The sequence below is a fragment of the Siphateles boraxobius genome, unplaced genomic scaffold (genome assembly GCF_051911475.1).
Source record: "Siphateles boraxobius isolate OS27281-9 unplaced genomic scaffold, OSU_SipBor_1 198, whole genome shotgun sequence".
Classification (NCBI taxonomy): Eukaryota; Metazoa; Chordata; class Actinopteri; order Cypriniformes; family Leuciscidae; genus Siphateles; species Siphateles boraxobius.
The window spans coordinates 1,250,001-1,266,724 of NW_027508808.1; the positions used below are offsets into that span (position 1 = coordinate 1,250,001).

The window sequence follows — 16,724 nt, forward strand, 5'->3', positions numbered from 1 at the left end:
TTAATTACATGATATGCTAATAAAAACGTGTTAAATTTAATCTCAATTAATGACATGCATCAATATTTGCTGTGCAAATTAATATAAAAATAATTTTAATGTCTGCTTTCAGTAAGATTTTTCTCTCTCTTTTGTTCACCTATAGGCTGTATTTATTTGATCAAAGATGCAGTAATATTGTGAAATATTATTACAATTCCAAATAACGGTTTTCTGTGTGAATATATTGTACTTTTTTGTGTTTAAAGCTGAATTTTCCGCATCATTACTCCAGTCTTCAGTGTCACATGATCCTACAGAATTCATTCGAATCATTCTCTATTATTGGTCAGTTTGCAGTTGGAGCTGATATGAGTGACAGCTGTCACAGATGATGTGATGTGGGCGTGTCCAGCGACGCAGCAAAGCTGAGCATCCGAGTTTAACTTGAAGTAAAAGAAGAACTCTCGCCAATTCACCATCTCGCTTGCAAATGTCGACACGATGTAATGAACAGCTACAGGCGAACAAACATAGTACTGACAAGTACTGACAGATATTCATTTTCAGTTGTCACAAGGCCCAGCTGAATGTACATGGAAATGATATTGAAATCCCCTCTGAGGATAACAGCCCTTCGCCAAGTGCAACAAAATACATCAATTGATGCCAAAATTCATTTAGATTCTGATTTAAGATAAGGAATTTAAACTCATTTCACTATCTGGGACTATTATAATTCCATCATTCTGGGACTTTTAATCATATTAGGGCTGGATTTGTATTGATTTGTAGCTACGGGCTTGTAAAAAGGTACATGTGTGTACAATCCTGATCTTTCCTATACTTGTCTGATGCAACAATGGAGCTTTAATGGTGAATTAAAGGATTAGTTCACTTCAGAATTAAATGTTCCTGATTATTTACTCTCCCCAACGTCATCCAAGATATTGATGGCTTTCTTTCTTCAATTGGAAAGAAATTAAGGTTTTTGAGAAAAACATCCATGATTTTCTCCATGTAGTGACTTGAGTCCAACGGGTTGAAAATCCAAATGTGAGTTTCAGTGCAGCTTCAAAGTCTCGACACGATCCCAGCCGAGGAATAAGAGTCTGATCTAGACAAACCAGCGGCCATTTTATTAAAAAAATTAAAATGTATATACTTTTTAACCACAAATGCCCATCTTGCACTTGATATAATGTTGCACACATTACGTAATCACGTTGAAAGGTCACGCTTGATGTAGGGGTAAATGTAGGGTAGGGCGAAATGCTCCATCGTATTTTCTCCTCCAACTTCAAAATTGTCCGACATCGTTATTTGACCTTTTATCTATTAATTTTTTGTTGTAAATAGCAGTTAACTTAGTCTTTGCACGTTTGCTTTGTAAACACTAGGTCTGTACTCCCGCGTGATGTGTGGCGCATCACAGCTAGTGCAAGATGAGCATTTGTGGTTAAAAAGTATATACATTTAAAAAAAAAATTATACAATGGCCAATGGTTTGTCTAGATAAGACTCTTATTCCTCGTCTGGGATCGTTTCGAGACTTTGAAGCTGCACTGAAACTCACATTTGGACCTTCATCCCTTTGTATTGAAGTCACTATATATCCTGGAATGTTTTCCTCAAAAACTTTAATGTCTTTTCGACTGAAGAAAGAAAGACATGAATATCTTGGAAGACGTGGGGGAGAGTACATTAATAATTAATAAGGACATTTTAATTCTGAAGTGAACTAATCCTTTAAAAATCGTGGCTTTGTGGTTCGTGCGAGTGAACTGCAGTGCTCACTCACTACATTAATCCCAATTCATTGTAAAACTGTGTTTTCGTTTCAAAACGCTCTCCATCCACACTAGCATCTCCAAGCGTTTTCCAAAAGTTTCTCATCCACATCAAAACATCTGAAAACGGCAAGTATCAGTGATCGCTTGTTGGGCCTCCACATGCACAGATGTAAAGGCAGAACGAGAGACTGTTGGATCTGAACTTACTGGTGACAGCTGTGCCACTCCCAGGTGTGGCGAGGCCTGTTGGGGATGAAATCAGCCGTCCCTTGGTTCTTCACTCTCTGAGGGAAACGCAGAAGGACCCTGACACTATAGTCTGTGGCGTCAGCACTGTAAGCAGAGCTGAGGAGGGGAAAACATTAATGAGTTTCTGCAGCACTGAGGAATGAAACATGCTGTATATATGAGAGCAGGCTGGAATTTATATGAAGTGACACCACCCATATTTCTCCATGAAGAACTCCACAAATGTCATCTCACATCCTTCTCATTGGTTATTACTGTTGTAAAGGTGTGTGGGAGGGTTATTGTGTAAATACAGCCTGCCCAGCTTTGAATGGACATTTCATAAACAGAAATATAAAGAGTCGAGAGTTGAGAGTCCTCACCTGGCCAAACACTTCTCCTCTGCTGCGCAGCGTAAGGAGTACATATGGGCTCTCTGAACGTATGTGGAGGCTTGGACATAGTTGGGGTCAGGAACCAGGTCAGGCAAACCTAAAAACAGGACACATCATAAGAGTTACATTGTAGAAACAGATGCTGAAGCACACATACTGATATTACACTGAAGGAAAATATATGTAACTAGCCTAAGCAGGTTTCCAGCCCTGGCCAAGCTTGTTTTCAGCATGAAAAGTGCCCAAACCCCTCTAAAACCTGCAGACAGACAAGTCTAACCACATGACAAGTGCCTAAATCACTCTAAACCTACCAAACCCAATCTGACCACCAGAAAAGTATCCAAAACTACCAAACTGACCCAGTCTGACCACCTGAAAAAATGTCCAAAACCCTCTAAAACAAGCAAACAGACCAACCTGTCCTAGTGAAAAATAAATAAACCAATATGTCTTTGAAATACATTTATTTTATGCTAAGTATACTACAAATACATTTACATATGTATGTACTTAATAATACCCTGCATTTGTACTGTTGGTATACTTAATTGGTATACTTAATGGTTGCTAAATTGGAACAATAAAGCTGCGGTCTAACTAAAGATATACTTAATTATATGTGATTGTGCTAAAGGGGAACTAGAAGTATCTTTTAGGTACACATTAAATATGTTGCGTTTAAAGCTGCAGTCCGTAACTTTTTTGGGTTAAAAATTATCCAAAATAAATTGAGCAAATACATAACCAGCCAGTGTTCAAAACTCTCTGCTTACCTTAGCTCGATTCAAACAGCTTGTAATAATGTTTTTAATTCCAGTGGTACTAGTGAATTTCCACGGGAAATTTGAGCATATCTTTGCATCATTACGTCACATCTGTACACATAAAGAACAGTCTCGGCTAGTAGGCTACGAGTGTGAGGATGTTGGAGGTGGAGATTTATAGCCTTTTCTCACAGCTCTTGATGTAATTAAACTTATTAATTTGATGGCGGATCCAGAAAGGTTCAAAGGACAATCCCCAGTGACAAATGGAGATTCCCCCACTGTAAAATGCAAAAGACTTCGGAGTGGCTTGAGAAAAAAAGAGACTGCAACCGCTCCCATGCCAAAACAAGGATAAATATCGGAAGGGCTTTTGAAAGGTGGCGTGAACTCAGTGAGAGTAACTTTTTTTCTGCTGGACAGGGAAGACATTTCAATGGTTCAATTATGTAACAGTAGCGCACTTGTTCGCTTAATTCATACAGTTACGGAGTACTGAACTACAGGTAGCCCTAATACTCATTAAATGTAGTCATGCAATGCTGATGTTGTTAACATTAATAGTTTGAGAACAAAGTATAATTTGCATGGTTTGACTTGATATGATAAGCGATTGTTAGATTTAATAAGTGTGATTTACTACAATGCTTTTTTTAAATACTTTTGACATTTTCCGTTTGTCATACTTCCAAAACGTATAATCTGTGTGTGGCGAGGGGTGCGTGGTCACGCGAAGTCTGTAGCGAGAGACAAGTCAGCGAGCAGTGCGGTGAGTAAGTAGGTCAAGTGCAGATGATGAACACCTGTGTCTGATTGCAGTGATTGGCGTGGAGACCGCATATAAGCTGCCAGGAATGAGAGAGCGGCGAGAGAGAAGGGATTGGGACTCGCACACGACCGGCAGCAGATATCAGCAGAGTTTATGCACGAAGTGGAAAGAGTTTTTGACTGAATGGACTTAGTTATTTATGAAACGGGAAGAGTGGTCGTTTGACTGAACCTTGAGAGCTGGAGACATACAGTGTGAGCTGGTACAACGGGCAGAGTGTTTCTTATATATGTGCTGTAGTATTACACTACGGTGAAGGCGCACAAGCGCACTTTTTTTTGTTATTTTATTTTCTGAATAAAGTGCGAGTCCCAATTCCGCCGACCCTGTCTTCTTCTTCCTTCACCCACACACACTAAGCTTGACTACACTGGTGACGAAACCCGGGAAGGAGAAGACTGCCGCCGCCATGCAGAACCCGCCAGGAACGCCATTTGCGGACCTTATCCAAACGCTCGCGGGTCTTCACAGGGAACAACACCACGCCCTGCGTGGAGGAGGAGCAAGATCAGCGGTTCCAGCTGTTTCTCCAAGGCCAGCAAGAAGCCCGCGAGCTGTTCCGGAGCTGGCTCGACCGGGAGATTCGGGCCGTCCCCGATCCAGCTACGGCCTCGGCCCCGCCCCTGCCTCTCAATAAAATGGGGACCCAGGATGATCCGGAGGCATTCCTGGACCTTTTTAAGAGGTCGGCCGAGGCCCGGGGATGGCCCCGAGCGGACTGGCCCATGCGGCTCATCCCTCTACTGTCAGGAGAGTCGCAGATAGCCGCCCACCAACTGCCAGTCCAGAATCTTCTGGTCTATGAAGACCTGAGGCGCACCATTCTTCAGCGGGTCGGCCGGACCCCGGAACAATATCGGCAGCGGTTCAGGTCCCTGAGCCTGGACGAGTCCGGCTGGCCCTTCGTCATGGCGCAGCAGCTCCGGGACTCCTGCCGCAGATGGCTGATGGCGGACGGAGGCGACGTCGAGGATGTTATCAGCAAGGTGGTACTGGAACAGTTCATCACCAATCTGCCCAAGAAGACCTCACAGTGGGTCTAGTGCCACCACCCAACGTCGCTGGACCAGGCCTGGCGGAGGATCCACCTGGCGGAGGATCACATGGTGGCGTGCCCAGGTGTCGGCGAACCCCTCCCATCTGTCTCTCTCCCTCTCTCTCTCCCGTCCCCTTCTCTCTCCAAACCTGTCCCCCTTCCAAGGTCTCGTGGGGGGCTGATCCCCGGCCGGCGCCAAGGTGGAGAACGGGGCCTCCGGCGGAGCCTGTCCTGGCATCCAGGGCCCCACCCAGGGGGCTGGCATCGGTCGACCACTCCGCCCTGGTTCCTACAGCCTTGCGTTCTCCACGCCAATCCCTTGACCCGCTTCCCGCCACTGGGGCGGTGGGGAGGCCTGGGCCGGCCTGTTGGCGCTGCGGGGACTCAGGACACTTTATAGACCGATGTCCGGTGATGGAGGTGGGGACACTGATCCGCGTCACCCAAAGCTCCACAGGCTGCCCCCGATCAAGCTGGCCTGTACCAGATACCAGTGAGTATCAAGGGGGGTATTTATCAGACTTTGGTGGATTCAGGCTGCAACCAAACCTCCATTCATCAAAGCCTGATTCAACCTGGGGCATTGGATAACAGCCGCATGGTTAAGGTGCGGTGTGTGCAGGGGTTGGTGGTGACTTATCCTATAATGCCTGTGGTAATTCAATTTAGGGGACAAAAGTATAGCGTAGAGGTAGCAGTTAACCCGCACCTCCGGCATCCGCTAATTCTGGGGACGAATTGGCCTGGTTTTGGGAAATTATTGGGGTCTTTATGTGCGGATGCCTCTTGGAAAAAGAAAAACAAGGGAAAGACAGTGGTTGTTCAGGTGGGAAATGCTGAGCCGGGACCTCTGGCTTCTGCTGCAGGGGAACGGAGTGCTCTGGAGAGAACTATCCTCACCGAGCGCGATGATTTTCCCCCGGAGCAGTCCCAGGACGAGACGGTAAAACGTGCATTTGATCAGGTCCGTACTATCGACGGCCAGGTACTCCACCCAGACCAACAGCTCTCTTATCCCTACTTTGCTATTTTGAAAGATAAGTTGTATCGGGTGACCCAAGACACCCAGTCAAAAGAAGATACAACACAGTTGTTAGTTCCTAAAAGCCGCCGGGAAATGCTTTTTCAGACGGCTCACTGTAATCCAATGGCCGGGCATTTAAGTCAAATGACCACTCTTCCCGTTTCATAAATAACTCAGTCCATTCAGTCAAAAACTCTTTCCACTTCGTGCATAAACTCTAGTGGTATCTGCTGCGGGTCGCGTGCGAGTCCCAAGCCCTTCTCTCTCGCCACTCTCTCATTCCTGGCAGCTAATTTGTGGTCTCCACGCCAATCACTGCAATCAGAACACAAGTGTTCATCATCTGCACTTGACATACTTACTCACCGCACAGCTCGCTGACTCGTCTCTCGCTACAGACTTCGCGAGACCACGCCCCCGTCGCCACACTGTGATTGCGAATGACAGTTTCCACACCGACACGGTGACTGACAGCCGCATATTTTTCTTAAAACTCGTTAATGTTGTAGCATTCCTAACTGTTAAAGGAAGTGCATTCCACAACCTGGGGGCTGCCACAGAGAAAGCTCTTTCACCCATCGTTTTCAGTCTGCAAGAAGGCTGTTTCAGTAGAAAAGAGTGGGCGGAGCGGAGAGATTGAGAGGGCATATATGGTGTAATTAAATCACATATATACGACGGTGCAGTTCCATGTACAGTTTTATATGTTAAAATAAGAGTTTTAAAATCAATACGGGCATGTACCGGAAGCCAATGCAGGTTCCTAAGCACACCAGAAATATGCTGACGAAAAGGAGAATGTGTAAGAACACGTGCAGCTGAGTTCTGTATGTGTTGCAGTCGCTTAATGGACTTTGCAGGTAGGCCAAGATAAAGGGCATTACAATAATCAAGCCTAGGGGTCACAAGTGCATGAACAAGCCTCTCAGCATCAGGTAATGAAAAAAAAAGCCCTGATCCTGGCAATATTCCTTAAATGGAAGAATGCAGATTTTGAAATGCTCTTGATATGTGCTTCAAGTGTTAAGTGAGAATCAAAAATTACACCAAGGTTACGAACTTGAGGTGATGGAGACAGTACATAGTTTTCAATGTCTAAATTAAAATCTTTACCATTACAGGTAGCTGCAGGGGTACCAACTAAAAGAACCTCTGACTTAGTACCATTTAATTTAAGAAAATTGTGGTACATCCATAATTTAATTTTGTGCAGACAGTCAGAAAGGGTTGCTGATGTACCTGTGATATTAGTTTTGTGCTAATATAAATCTGAGTATAATCAGGATAGTAGTGCAACCCCAAACCATGCCTTCTAATAATCTGCCCTAAAGGAAGCATGTAAATATTAAAAGTAAAAAGACCACTCCAACACTGTACCGGAAATACCAAGCCAAGTCTCGAATCTGTCAATCAGTATAGAGTGACACAGCGTATCAAAAGCTGCACTCAAATTTAACAGCACCAAGATAGTAAGGGCACCAGAGTCAGCAGAGACGAGGAGATCAATCATAACTCGGACCAAGGCAGTCTCAGTACTATGTCCAGATCGAAAACCAGATTGAAAAGGTTCTAAAAGCTCATTCATGGACAAGAGAGAATGTAGTTGTGACATAACAACACGTTCCAAAACCTTCGCCAAAAAAGGAAGATTAGATATTGGCCTGTAATTAGACATATCAGACACATCACACCCAGGCTTTTTAAGAACGGGTGTGATGGAAGCAACCTTAAGGGCTTGGGGAACAAGTCCAGTAATAAGAGAAGCATTAACAATGTTCAGAATGAGAGGACTGATAGATGACAGACACTCCTTGAGAACATGAGTTGGAATAGGATCCAGAGTACAGGTAGAGGAACTCATCGTCATAATTAATTTGGAAATGAAATCAATGGTGACCGTTCTAAATAGTCTTACCCTGTTGGGTCTGTAATTAACTGTTTATCTCTTAATGTTGTCTTAGCTTAAATCACTGATCTGTAAGTGTTTTTTATTTATTTTATTTGTATTATTCCGTGGTTATTGCACTATGTACAGCACTTTGGTCAGTGCGAGCTGTGTTTAAATGTGCTATACAAATAAACTGTACATAACTTAACATTTTAATTAACACAGAATTGTTCTGTTTAAAAGTAGACATGTCTGTGAGGCAAGTAGGTTACCTTATACACCGAGTTTCGGTTCATTTATGAGACGAGCTCCAGTTCACGCGCTGGCGCCTCCGTTTCGTGATTATCTATCGTCTGCTTTACTTCTTATTTATTAAATCCAGGCAATTGGTTGATGAAACATTGATTAAAATTAAGATACAATTAATACAAAACGAAATTCACTTTAAAGAAAGGTTTTGTGCTTTCTGTTTGATGTCTCTGTGAAAGTTTTAAAGCATATTTTAGTGCCGCTTTCAGAGCGCTCACGTACGGAGAACAGTCACGTCCGTAACATTGTTTCTTCCTCATAAATGCGAACACTAAAAATAAAATAAAATAAATATTTTGTTCTGTGGAGACTGAGAGCCAACCCTTCTTCATCCGGTGGGTAGTAGGCAATTACTTTGGTTTGCGCAGTGTAATTCACAGAATTACTAAACAATATTTTAGGCCTATAGAATTCTAAGCTTAGAAAATGGACAAAATTCATTTGATTGTAATCATAATGTAACATTATTTTGAAATTGATTTCTTTATCCTGGGGTGGTGATGGCGCAGTAGATACGACACATGCCTTTGGTGTGAGAGCCCCGGTTTCGAATCCACTGTGAGACACCTATGTGTCCCTGAGCAAGACACTTAACCCCTAGTTGCTCCAGAGGCGTGCGACCTCTGACATATATAGCAATTGTAAGTCGCTTTGGATAAAAGCGTCAGCTAAATGAATAAATGTAAATGTAAATTCTTTATAGGCTATTTGCTATTAGTATAGTAAATCCTTATGTTTCTATCCAGCTACGCTATGTGTGGGCCATATGTAAAATACGGGACAAATCGTTTCCCTTATTGATTTGATACGGGACGCATCATTTTACTTGTAAATACGGGACAATTCCGTATTTTAAGGGACGGGTGGCAAGCAATCCTACCACGAATCCTACAATGCCTCGCTGCTGCAAACAGGTTAGGCTGTAGGCTACACTTCAGCCAAAATTAATTAATTAAAAAAGTAACGGACAACGCACCATATGGTAACGATAACGGAGTTAATTTATTTAAAAAGTAATGCGTTACAGTATGAGTTACTGTCAAAAGTAACTGCGTTACAGTAATGCGTTACTAGTAACTCGTTACTACCCAACACTGCCTAAAACCACTATAAAACCACCAAACCGACAAGTATGAACATGTAAAAAGGCCTCAAAACCACTCTAAAACCACAATACCGACAATTCTGACCACCTGAAGTGTCACAAAACCACCAAACCGGCCAGTGTGACCACATGAAATGTGTCCAAACCCCTTTTACAACAAGCAAATGGACCTGCTTAGCCACCCGAAAAGAGCATAAAACCCTTCTAAAAAAAACTAGGAAACCAGCAGTTTTCCCCCCCAGCAATGTCAGGTTTAATAACACAAGGTCCTGGGGACAAATGTGCTGGTTTAATGTTCTGAGCTGTTCTGATGATACCTTTAAATGTAAAAGAAAGTAAAATATTTGAAAAATGGCAGTATCCAAATAAGCATACCTATGAAAAATACACAAGAGATGAAGAGGTTTTTGATGAGGTAATGCTGAAACCTCACAGTATAATGCATCAAACACTGTTTCTCATCTGGTTTCAAGGTCACGCACAAATAAGAAAAAAGAACAAAGTGTTGCACATAGAGGAAGAGAGAGATAGAGTACAAAAGATGAGGAAGCGGTGACAGCCAAACGAAAATGAGATCACTTCCCTATTGGATCCAAATTGGGCCTGTGACCAAATCTGTAAAAAAAAAAAAAAAGAGAAACAGAGCTAGCTGTGACAGCTTATGTTCTTACGACTCTCAGCCAAGCGGTACAGGCCCAGTGCAGAAACTACTTATCACCTTTATTTACACTTAAAACGCAAGCTGGCTGTGTTAACTTCATGTCGAAAGAATCTTATGAATATATATTAACTGTGCTGTCTATTCCTTACGTGGACATTAACATTTCTTCAAAGGGAAGGTGACAGCATATCTTCTTTCCTGCTTTTTGCATGTCATGTATTTCAGAGAAAAGAACCTGTTGAGAAGAGCAGCAATGATGGACTCAAGCATATGATACTATCAGGCTCCTTCATCACCTTCACCAACCAGACTTAGATGTTCATTTAGCTGCAGAACCAGCATTTTTTGCCAGTGGTCCATCAGATTTCTTCAGATCTCACTTCTGCTGCAGGCATGCAACTTTCACTCTATCCACATTATTCCTGATGAGTTTACTGCGTTTTGAATTATGAGTGGCACTTCCGGTTTGGGGAACTTCCATTCAAAAACACTGAAACTAATCATTTCAAATCATAAGGTTGCCCTACAAATAAAGCCGATCCGTCAGTTTTCAGAGCTATCAGTTTTCTTTCATGTTTTATTTAAGAATAGCATGAGAATAACGTAGCACTTGGTATGTTAACGTGAAATGTTGTAACAAGAATATCTATGGCAAGAGCTCTTTTCAGTCACTGCATTCTTTTCCTCATGATTATTTTCTTTTTTCCTTTTGCATTCCACTGTAATAGTATGAAAAAGGTCAACATATAGTGCACATCTGTGGTCTGTTCTCAAAGATTTAATTTACGATATATGCCATTAATAATTCACTGGAATGAACAAAGAATCTCTTTTTTTATCCCCAAATCCTCACGTCTCTTTCCAGGTTTGTTTTCACAGGTACATTTAATTTATTATCTGTCAAAATGACTGAAATCACTTTGAAATATTATCACGCAATGCTGAAGTAGCTAAATAATAATAATTTTTTTTATTAAGGCAACGTATGTTACATAATACAGATTACCACAGTGATATTATACTGTCCGATTTTGCTGTGGAAAGAATCGTGCTTTTGGGGTTAATCATGGTCTGTTGAAAGTACCTTGTTGATGGTTTTACACATTTTTAAATGTCCTTTTAATGTTCAGTGGTTGAAGGGTGGGTAGAATAATGTAATGTCATTGTGCACAGTTTAAAAATATATATTATTGCGTCCATAGAGCTAGTCTTTCACTGATTGTGTACAGCTTAATGGAAGTTACACCCATAATTCGCGCAAAGCGTCATGGGGCGTAGGAATAATGTGGATAAAACATGATGGCCTTGGTCAGTCTCCCTATTTCAGATTAGCGCCACACTTCTACTCCAGTGAATGCTTTGTCATCCCCATCTCTGTGTACACATCTGATTTGCCAGCTTGCTCTGAGACAGACTTAAAGGCCTCAGGAAATGTTCTTGGTCAGCTCTTGTAAACAGTGTAAAGTGAGTGTGAAAGACTGTGGTTCACCAGCAAAGGTTTTTATACATAGTCTGCACTTTTCACCACAAAGCTCTGTTCTCCGGATGCCTGCACTACACCAACATTCATTATAAACAGCAAGCTACAATGCACTCAATGCTACGGTTTTTACACAAAATGTTGATGAGGGAGAAAGACCCAAACCTTCATACAAAATCCTCCTTCATTATTAACACCCCCACCAAATTAGAGACATAAAGGGCTTCTCTGATGACAGCATGTGTTTCAGGAAGACTAGGCTTAAAAAAAAATAACTTATTTTCTGAACGTCACCATTCTTAAGTTGTACTACATTTCGTTGTGTCTGATTGTATTCCGCTGTATGCTGCCCTATCTACATAATTCTCCTTTACTGTACTTTTACTCTCATATACCTACTGATGTTTTGTTTGTTATCTTTGTCCATTGCCATTATTGTTGCTTGTTCATTGTAACGTATCCTTGAGCCCTGGAAAGGCGCTATATAAATAAAACTTATTATTATTATTAGGCTTGTAAGTAAAATTATTGAATGACTCCTTGTCAGATACAGGCCAGATCTCAGTATCCAAAAAAGGTTTTATTCTGCAATCATGTAAATGTGTCTTAACAGATAGTGTATGTGTCTACAGGCTGGAGCTCTGACTGATTTCACCTTATTTGTTTGCGATTGCATCATTCAAGTAATGAGTACTTTTTTCCCACATGTGTACCAGTGTTCCAGTTGATTCAGTTTACACCCATTACCCTTATGACCAGATTTTGTAAACTGAGGTGATCAGTCATGCATGAAGTGACTCAAGCAAGAGACAAAGACCATTTCACATTACAAAATGAGCCTGGACACTTGGCAGTGGCCAGCAATGTCCCAGAGGTCTTACACACGCCCACCGCCTCACACACATATATGTATACGCACACTTTCATTTAGGGGCTAGCAAAATATTTTCTGTTTCCTGAGGCAATGGACCCCATGTGTGCTGGGTACTTTCCATCTTCCCACTCCCAAAACGTATATAGTAACAGCCCAGAATCCGCCTCACACTCACCCCACAACAACCAAGCCACTTTACCCCTTACCCACCCTCTAAAGCAAATACTGGGATCATTCACCCTTAGCCCTCGCAGTGCAGTCATCACCACAACCAGAACCAAATCTTCAAACAATGAACACTCTTTGTGCAGAATGTGTATCCATAGGCACTAGACACACACACACACACCAAATACCACATACTCATACACCCACGCACACATCCCACAACACCTGGTTCCAATAACCCAGGCTCTGAGACAAAGATGAACTTGGAACATCAATGGCAATGGGGCGGGGGGAGGGGGGAAATGATGCTGGGGTGACATTAGGATGGAGTAACTTTCAAAGACTGCTCATGAGCAAACAAACAAAACAATCTGCTTATAAGTAATGCCCATCACCAGCTGTGTAAGCAAACAGCTTTCCAATCAACTTTGTGCAGTTTGAGTCCCTTGGGTTACATGTTTGACAAATATGCAAAGGGCTTGCGGCTGCCATGAAACACAAAGAGATGGCAGAAGAACTGGATTTTTTAGATGTCTTTCTGTTTCTCTCACTTCCCTTCCTTCAGAGAGAGAGAGAGAGCAAATCTGAAACAAGCTCCTCACGTGCATCAATTTCTCCAAATCTCCCACCGTGCAAAAGCTTAAGTACCAACTGAAGTTCCTCTGTGATTAACTTTACGTAGCATAGAGCCTAGTAAATGAGCTGCAGCCTTGTTTGAGAAGTGAAACATTAAGTACAGGGGCAATCACTGCAATAGACACTTGGGCCTTAGGTCATAATATTCAAAAGCAACCTTTCTGGAGAGCTGGTAAACTATTAAGTAACATTGGATGGAGATGGAACTGGATATATATTCTGAATGTTCCGATCCAATCTGACTTCTGACCTGTAATACTGCCTGAATCATAATCATGTACTGTTCGTTCGTTTGCCAGAGGAGAATTGGCCGCCAGACTGAGCCTGGTTTCTCACAAGGTTTTTTTTTTCTTCTCCATTCTGTCACCTGAGTTTTGGTTCTTTGCCACTGTCGCCTTTGGCTTTTGGCTTTCTTAGTTGGGAACACTTAATATTCAACAATATTACTGATCTTCCTGCATTGACACCATTATATGAGAATTGAACTGAGCTGGACGATTACATCACTGTTTTCTCCAGACCGGCTGTATAGATAAATTAACTAAATTAATGACTTTTTTTACAACAAAAATAGACCACCACTGAACTTACTTATGCTGGACTATGACGCTATTTTCTTCTAGATCTGCTGTACAGCCGAAAACAAACTTTGTTGCATAATTTTCCTGTTATCACTGTAAAGCTCCTTTGAAACAATCTGTATTGCAAAAAGCGCTATAGCAATTAAGGTGACTTGATTTGACTTGATGTACAAAGAGATTGGAGATTCTTTAATATGGAAGACCTGGAAATACATCATACCTCTTTGCTGAGGACGATAAACACTCCCTGCGTTCATGTTGGGGTTCTCTGCGTTGTTAGAGACGAGAGGGTTGCGAGGAGCTGGTTGTATAAACGGAGGCTGTGGCTGAGGCCTTTCAAAGGGTGGAAATTGTTCATATTGAGGGCTTTGCACTGCAGGCTGGAAGCCTGTGTTGCTCGAAGCACCATTAGAGACAGGATTACCGCTATCTTGAGAGTCCTCGTTGAACAGGCTGTGCGTGTATCTGTGATCCAACCCATCAGAGATCTGTGGCTGCGCAGGTTGGGCAGGAGCAACAGGGGCAACAGGGTAGGTTTGACCATAATAGTAACGATACCTCTCATCGGTTGTAGGATCCCCTCCATTATAACTACCTCCTCCAAAACGGCTGGAAGAGTAACCACCCCCTCCGAATCCGCCACTAGTGCCCGAAGAGTATCCCGTTCCACGGAAGGGAGGTTCATATGATCTGTCAAAAACCGAGTCATGAGGAGCAGCATAAGGTGGCTGTTGAGGGAACGGATACTGTGGATAAAAAGAAGAGGATGATGATGAGGAGGAGGATGATGAGCCTGAGGATGGTCTAAAACGAGAGCCGGTAGATGACTGGAAGCGACTTGTTTCACCTGTCCCAGCTGCACCCTGTCGCCAGTTGTCCGGCACTTGGCCAAATCCAAACGGGTGTCTGGCTTGACCTCTCACAGTCTCTGAGGTTCCTCTTGAAGGTGCTTGTCTCCGTACATTCCCACCCTGTGATCTACGGTTGGGAGCATCCGCTAGTACCACTCGATGGTTCCTGTCCCGCTCCTGAGCCCGAGCCGGGACGTATTCAGCCCCACTGTTGAGAAGACTGTACACACGTCCATTATTCTCCCATCGAATCATCTGTCTCCAGGGGTTTGAGTCCTGAGTCTGAGACTGATGCTGAGATTGAGACTGTCCCCCTACGGTTCCAAGCAACACCCAGACCCAGAATGTCATGAAAACAACAGGTAGCATGTTGACAAGACTTGCAAGGAAATGGAAAACAACTTCCAAGAACTTCTAGAAACTTCAGAAAAGAGTGGACAATGAAAGTCTGAATTGAATCCTTTGATCCACCAGGTTAAAAATGGAAAGGCATAGATGACTTATAGTGTCCATGAGCAAATCATACTACATGCAGGGAATAACCTTTGTCCTTGGTTCAGTATGTGGTGCAGGCATAGCTGTGAGGAAGGCAGATGATTTCTGATGCCCCAGGGCAGGGTGAAGAATGAGAAACCTCCCTCTTCCTTACTGTCCGGATGTTGAGTTGTTGTCAGTGGACTGAGCATTGCTCTCAGGCTCTCTCTGGTGACGACTGTCTGTTGCTCTCCTCTGCACTTCACTATTTGCCTCTCTGACTGCTTACAATGGTCTGTGAAAAAAGAAAAAATGTTCTGATCTCCCCCTCCCTCTCTCTCGTTCCCTCTCCCTCGCTCACTCAATCTAACATGTTCTTTTTTCTTTTCTTGAAGTGAGATCCCACATGGCCCTAGTGCTAGAGCTGTTTCCTAAACTACAGCAAAGCCAGGTCTTTGCACAGGCTTCCAGAGTCAACATCACCATCTGTGAAGGCACTTGAATATCTAGTGTGCCTGTGTTGACTTGCTTTGATCCCTCTTAACAAGCAGGGATGTCTGGTGCGTGGCCTAGGTTCACCACCCAGGTGCGAGGAGAGCTGTGCCTTTGTCTCATGATTTTCCAAACACAATTTTTTAAGACTCATCATCATCACAGCATATGAGAGGACATTAATTCCGGCAGGATGTTTAGAAATCCAAGTTATGTACTTGAGAGGAGGCCAAAAAAAGTCAGCAGAATTTGGAACAAGCAGTTCCATTTAAGAGAAAAGTACCTGCCAGTAAACAAAGATAGATGATAGCGCACAAATATGCATCACCTACATTGCAAAACCTAACGTAATTTTACAAGCTGTATTTGAATATGCACAGGGAGACTCAGTAAACTTTGTTTTTTTTAACTTTTTTTTTACAGATATTAGCATATTTTAAAAAAACATATAGATTGAAAACCAATCCCAACTGCATGATATATACAGTAGTATTAGAATCTAGCCCCGCTTTTTAACACTAACACTTTCTAACCCTTGTAGAAGAAGCTAAATTCACAAACCAAATTCATATTTTTATTTACACTATCATGGCTATCACTGTTTTAATATTCCAGATACGTTTCCTCACAGAATGCTACATTTCCATTTTTGTAATGGACACATATCTTTAGAACATCAATAATCAAACACATTCTCCTAAACATTCTGGCAAGACTGATTCGTATAGTAACATAACTGTTGTTGAACTACTGTGAAACTATGGTTTGTCAAACTACAAGCTATCATCATTTAAAAGAACATATGCTAAACCTTTGCTTCAGCATGTGGTTTGGCATCTCCAACTCTCAAAAGACTTGAAACAACATGATGCATTTAGCCTCAAAAATCACTGGCTGTGATATCACCTCCATCTTTGGCATCTAAGTGTCTCGCATTCGAGGCAAGGTCTGAAAGTATTCGGAGACTCTTAAAATACTGGCGACTGCCTCTTATCACCCATCCCCAAGAGCCACAAAGTGATTAAAAAGATAACCGCTCATTTTCACAACCATGCCTACTGTTGAACTACTGAATTCCCCTCCAATTACACATCAGCACATTGTGTTGATTGCTAAAGCCCAATAATATTTCACTGCAACAGTCATTTACTTTA

At 42.4% G+C, this 16,724-nt stretch overlaps 1 protein-coding gene across 1 annotated transcript in view; it reads right to left on the reverse strand.

Moving 5' to 3' along the window:
* The window catches only part of loxl1 (lysyl oxidase-like 1), a 23,117-nt gene extending 7,410 nt beyond the window's left edge, over window positions 1–15,707 (reverse strand). Inside the window, exons 1-3 of the mRNA XM_077235555.1 lie at window positions 13,974–15,707; window positions 2,384–2,492; window positions 1,980–2,117 (exon numbers count right to left, since the gene is read on the reverse strand). Of these exons, the coding sequence (XP_077091670.1) occupies window positions 1,980–2,117; window positions 2,384–2,492; window positions 13,974–14,973 (1,247 nt within the window). The 5' untranslated portion in view covers window positions 14,974–15,707. The remainder of the gene's footprint in view (window positions 1–1,979; window positions 2,118–2,383; window positions 2,493–13,973) is intronic.
* Between the last annotated feature and the right edge of the window lie 1,017 nt (window positions 15,708–16,724).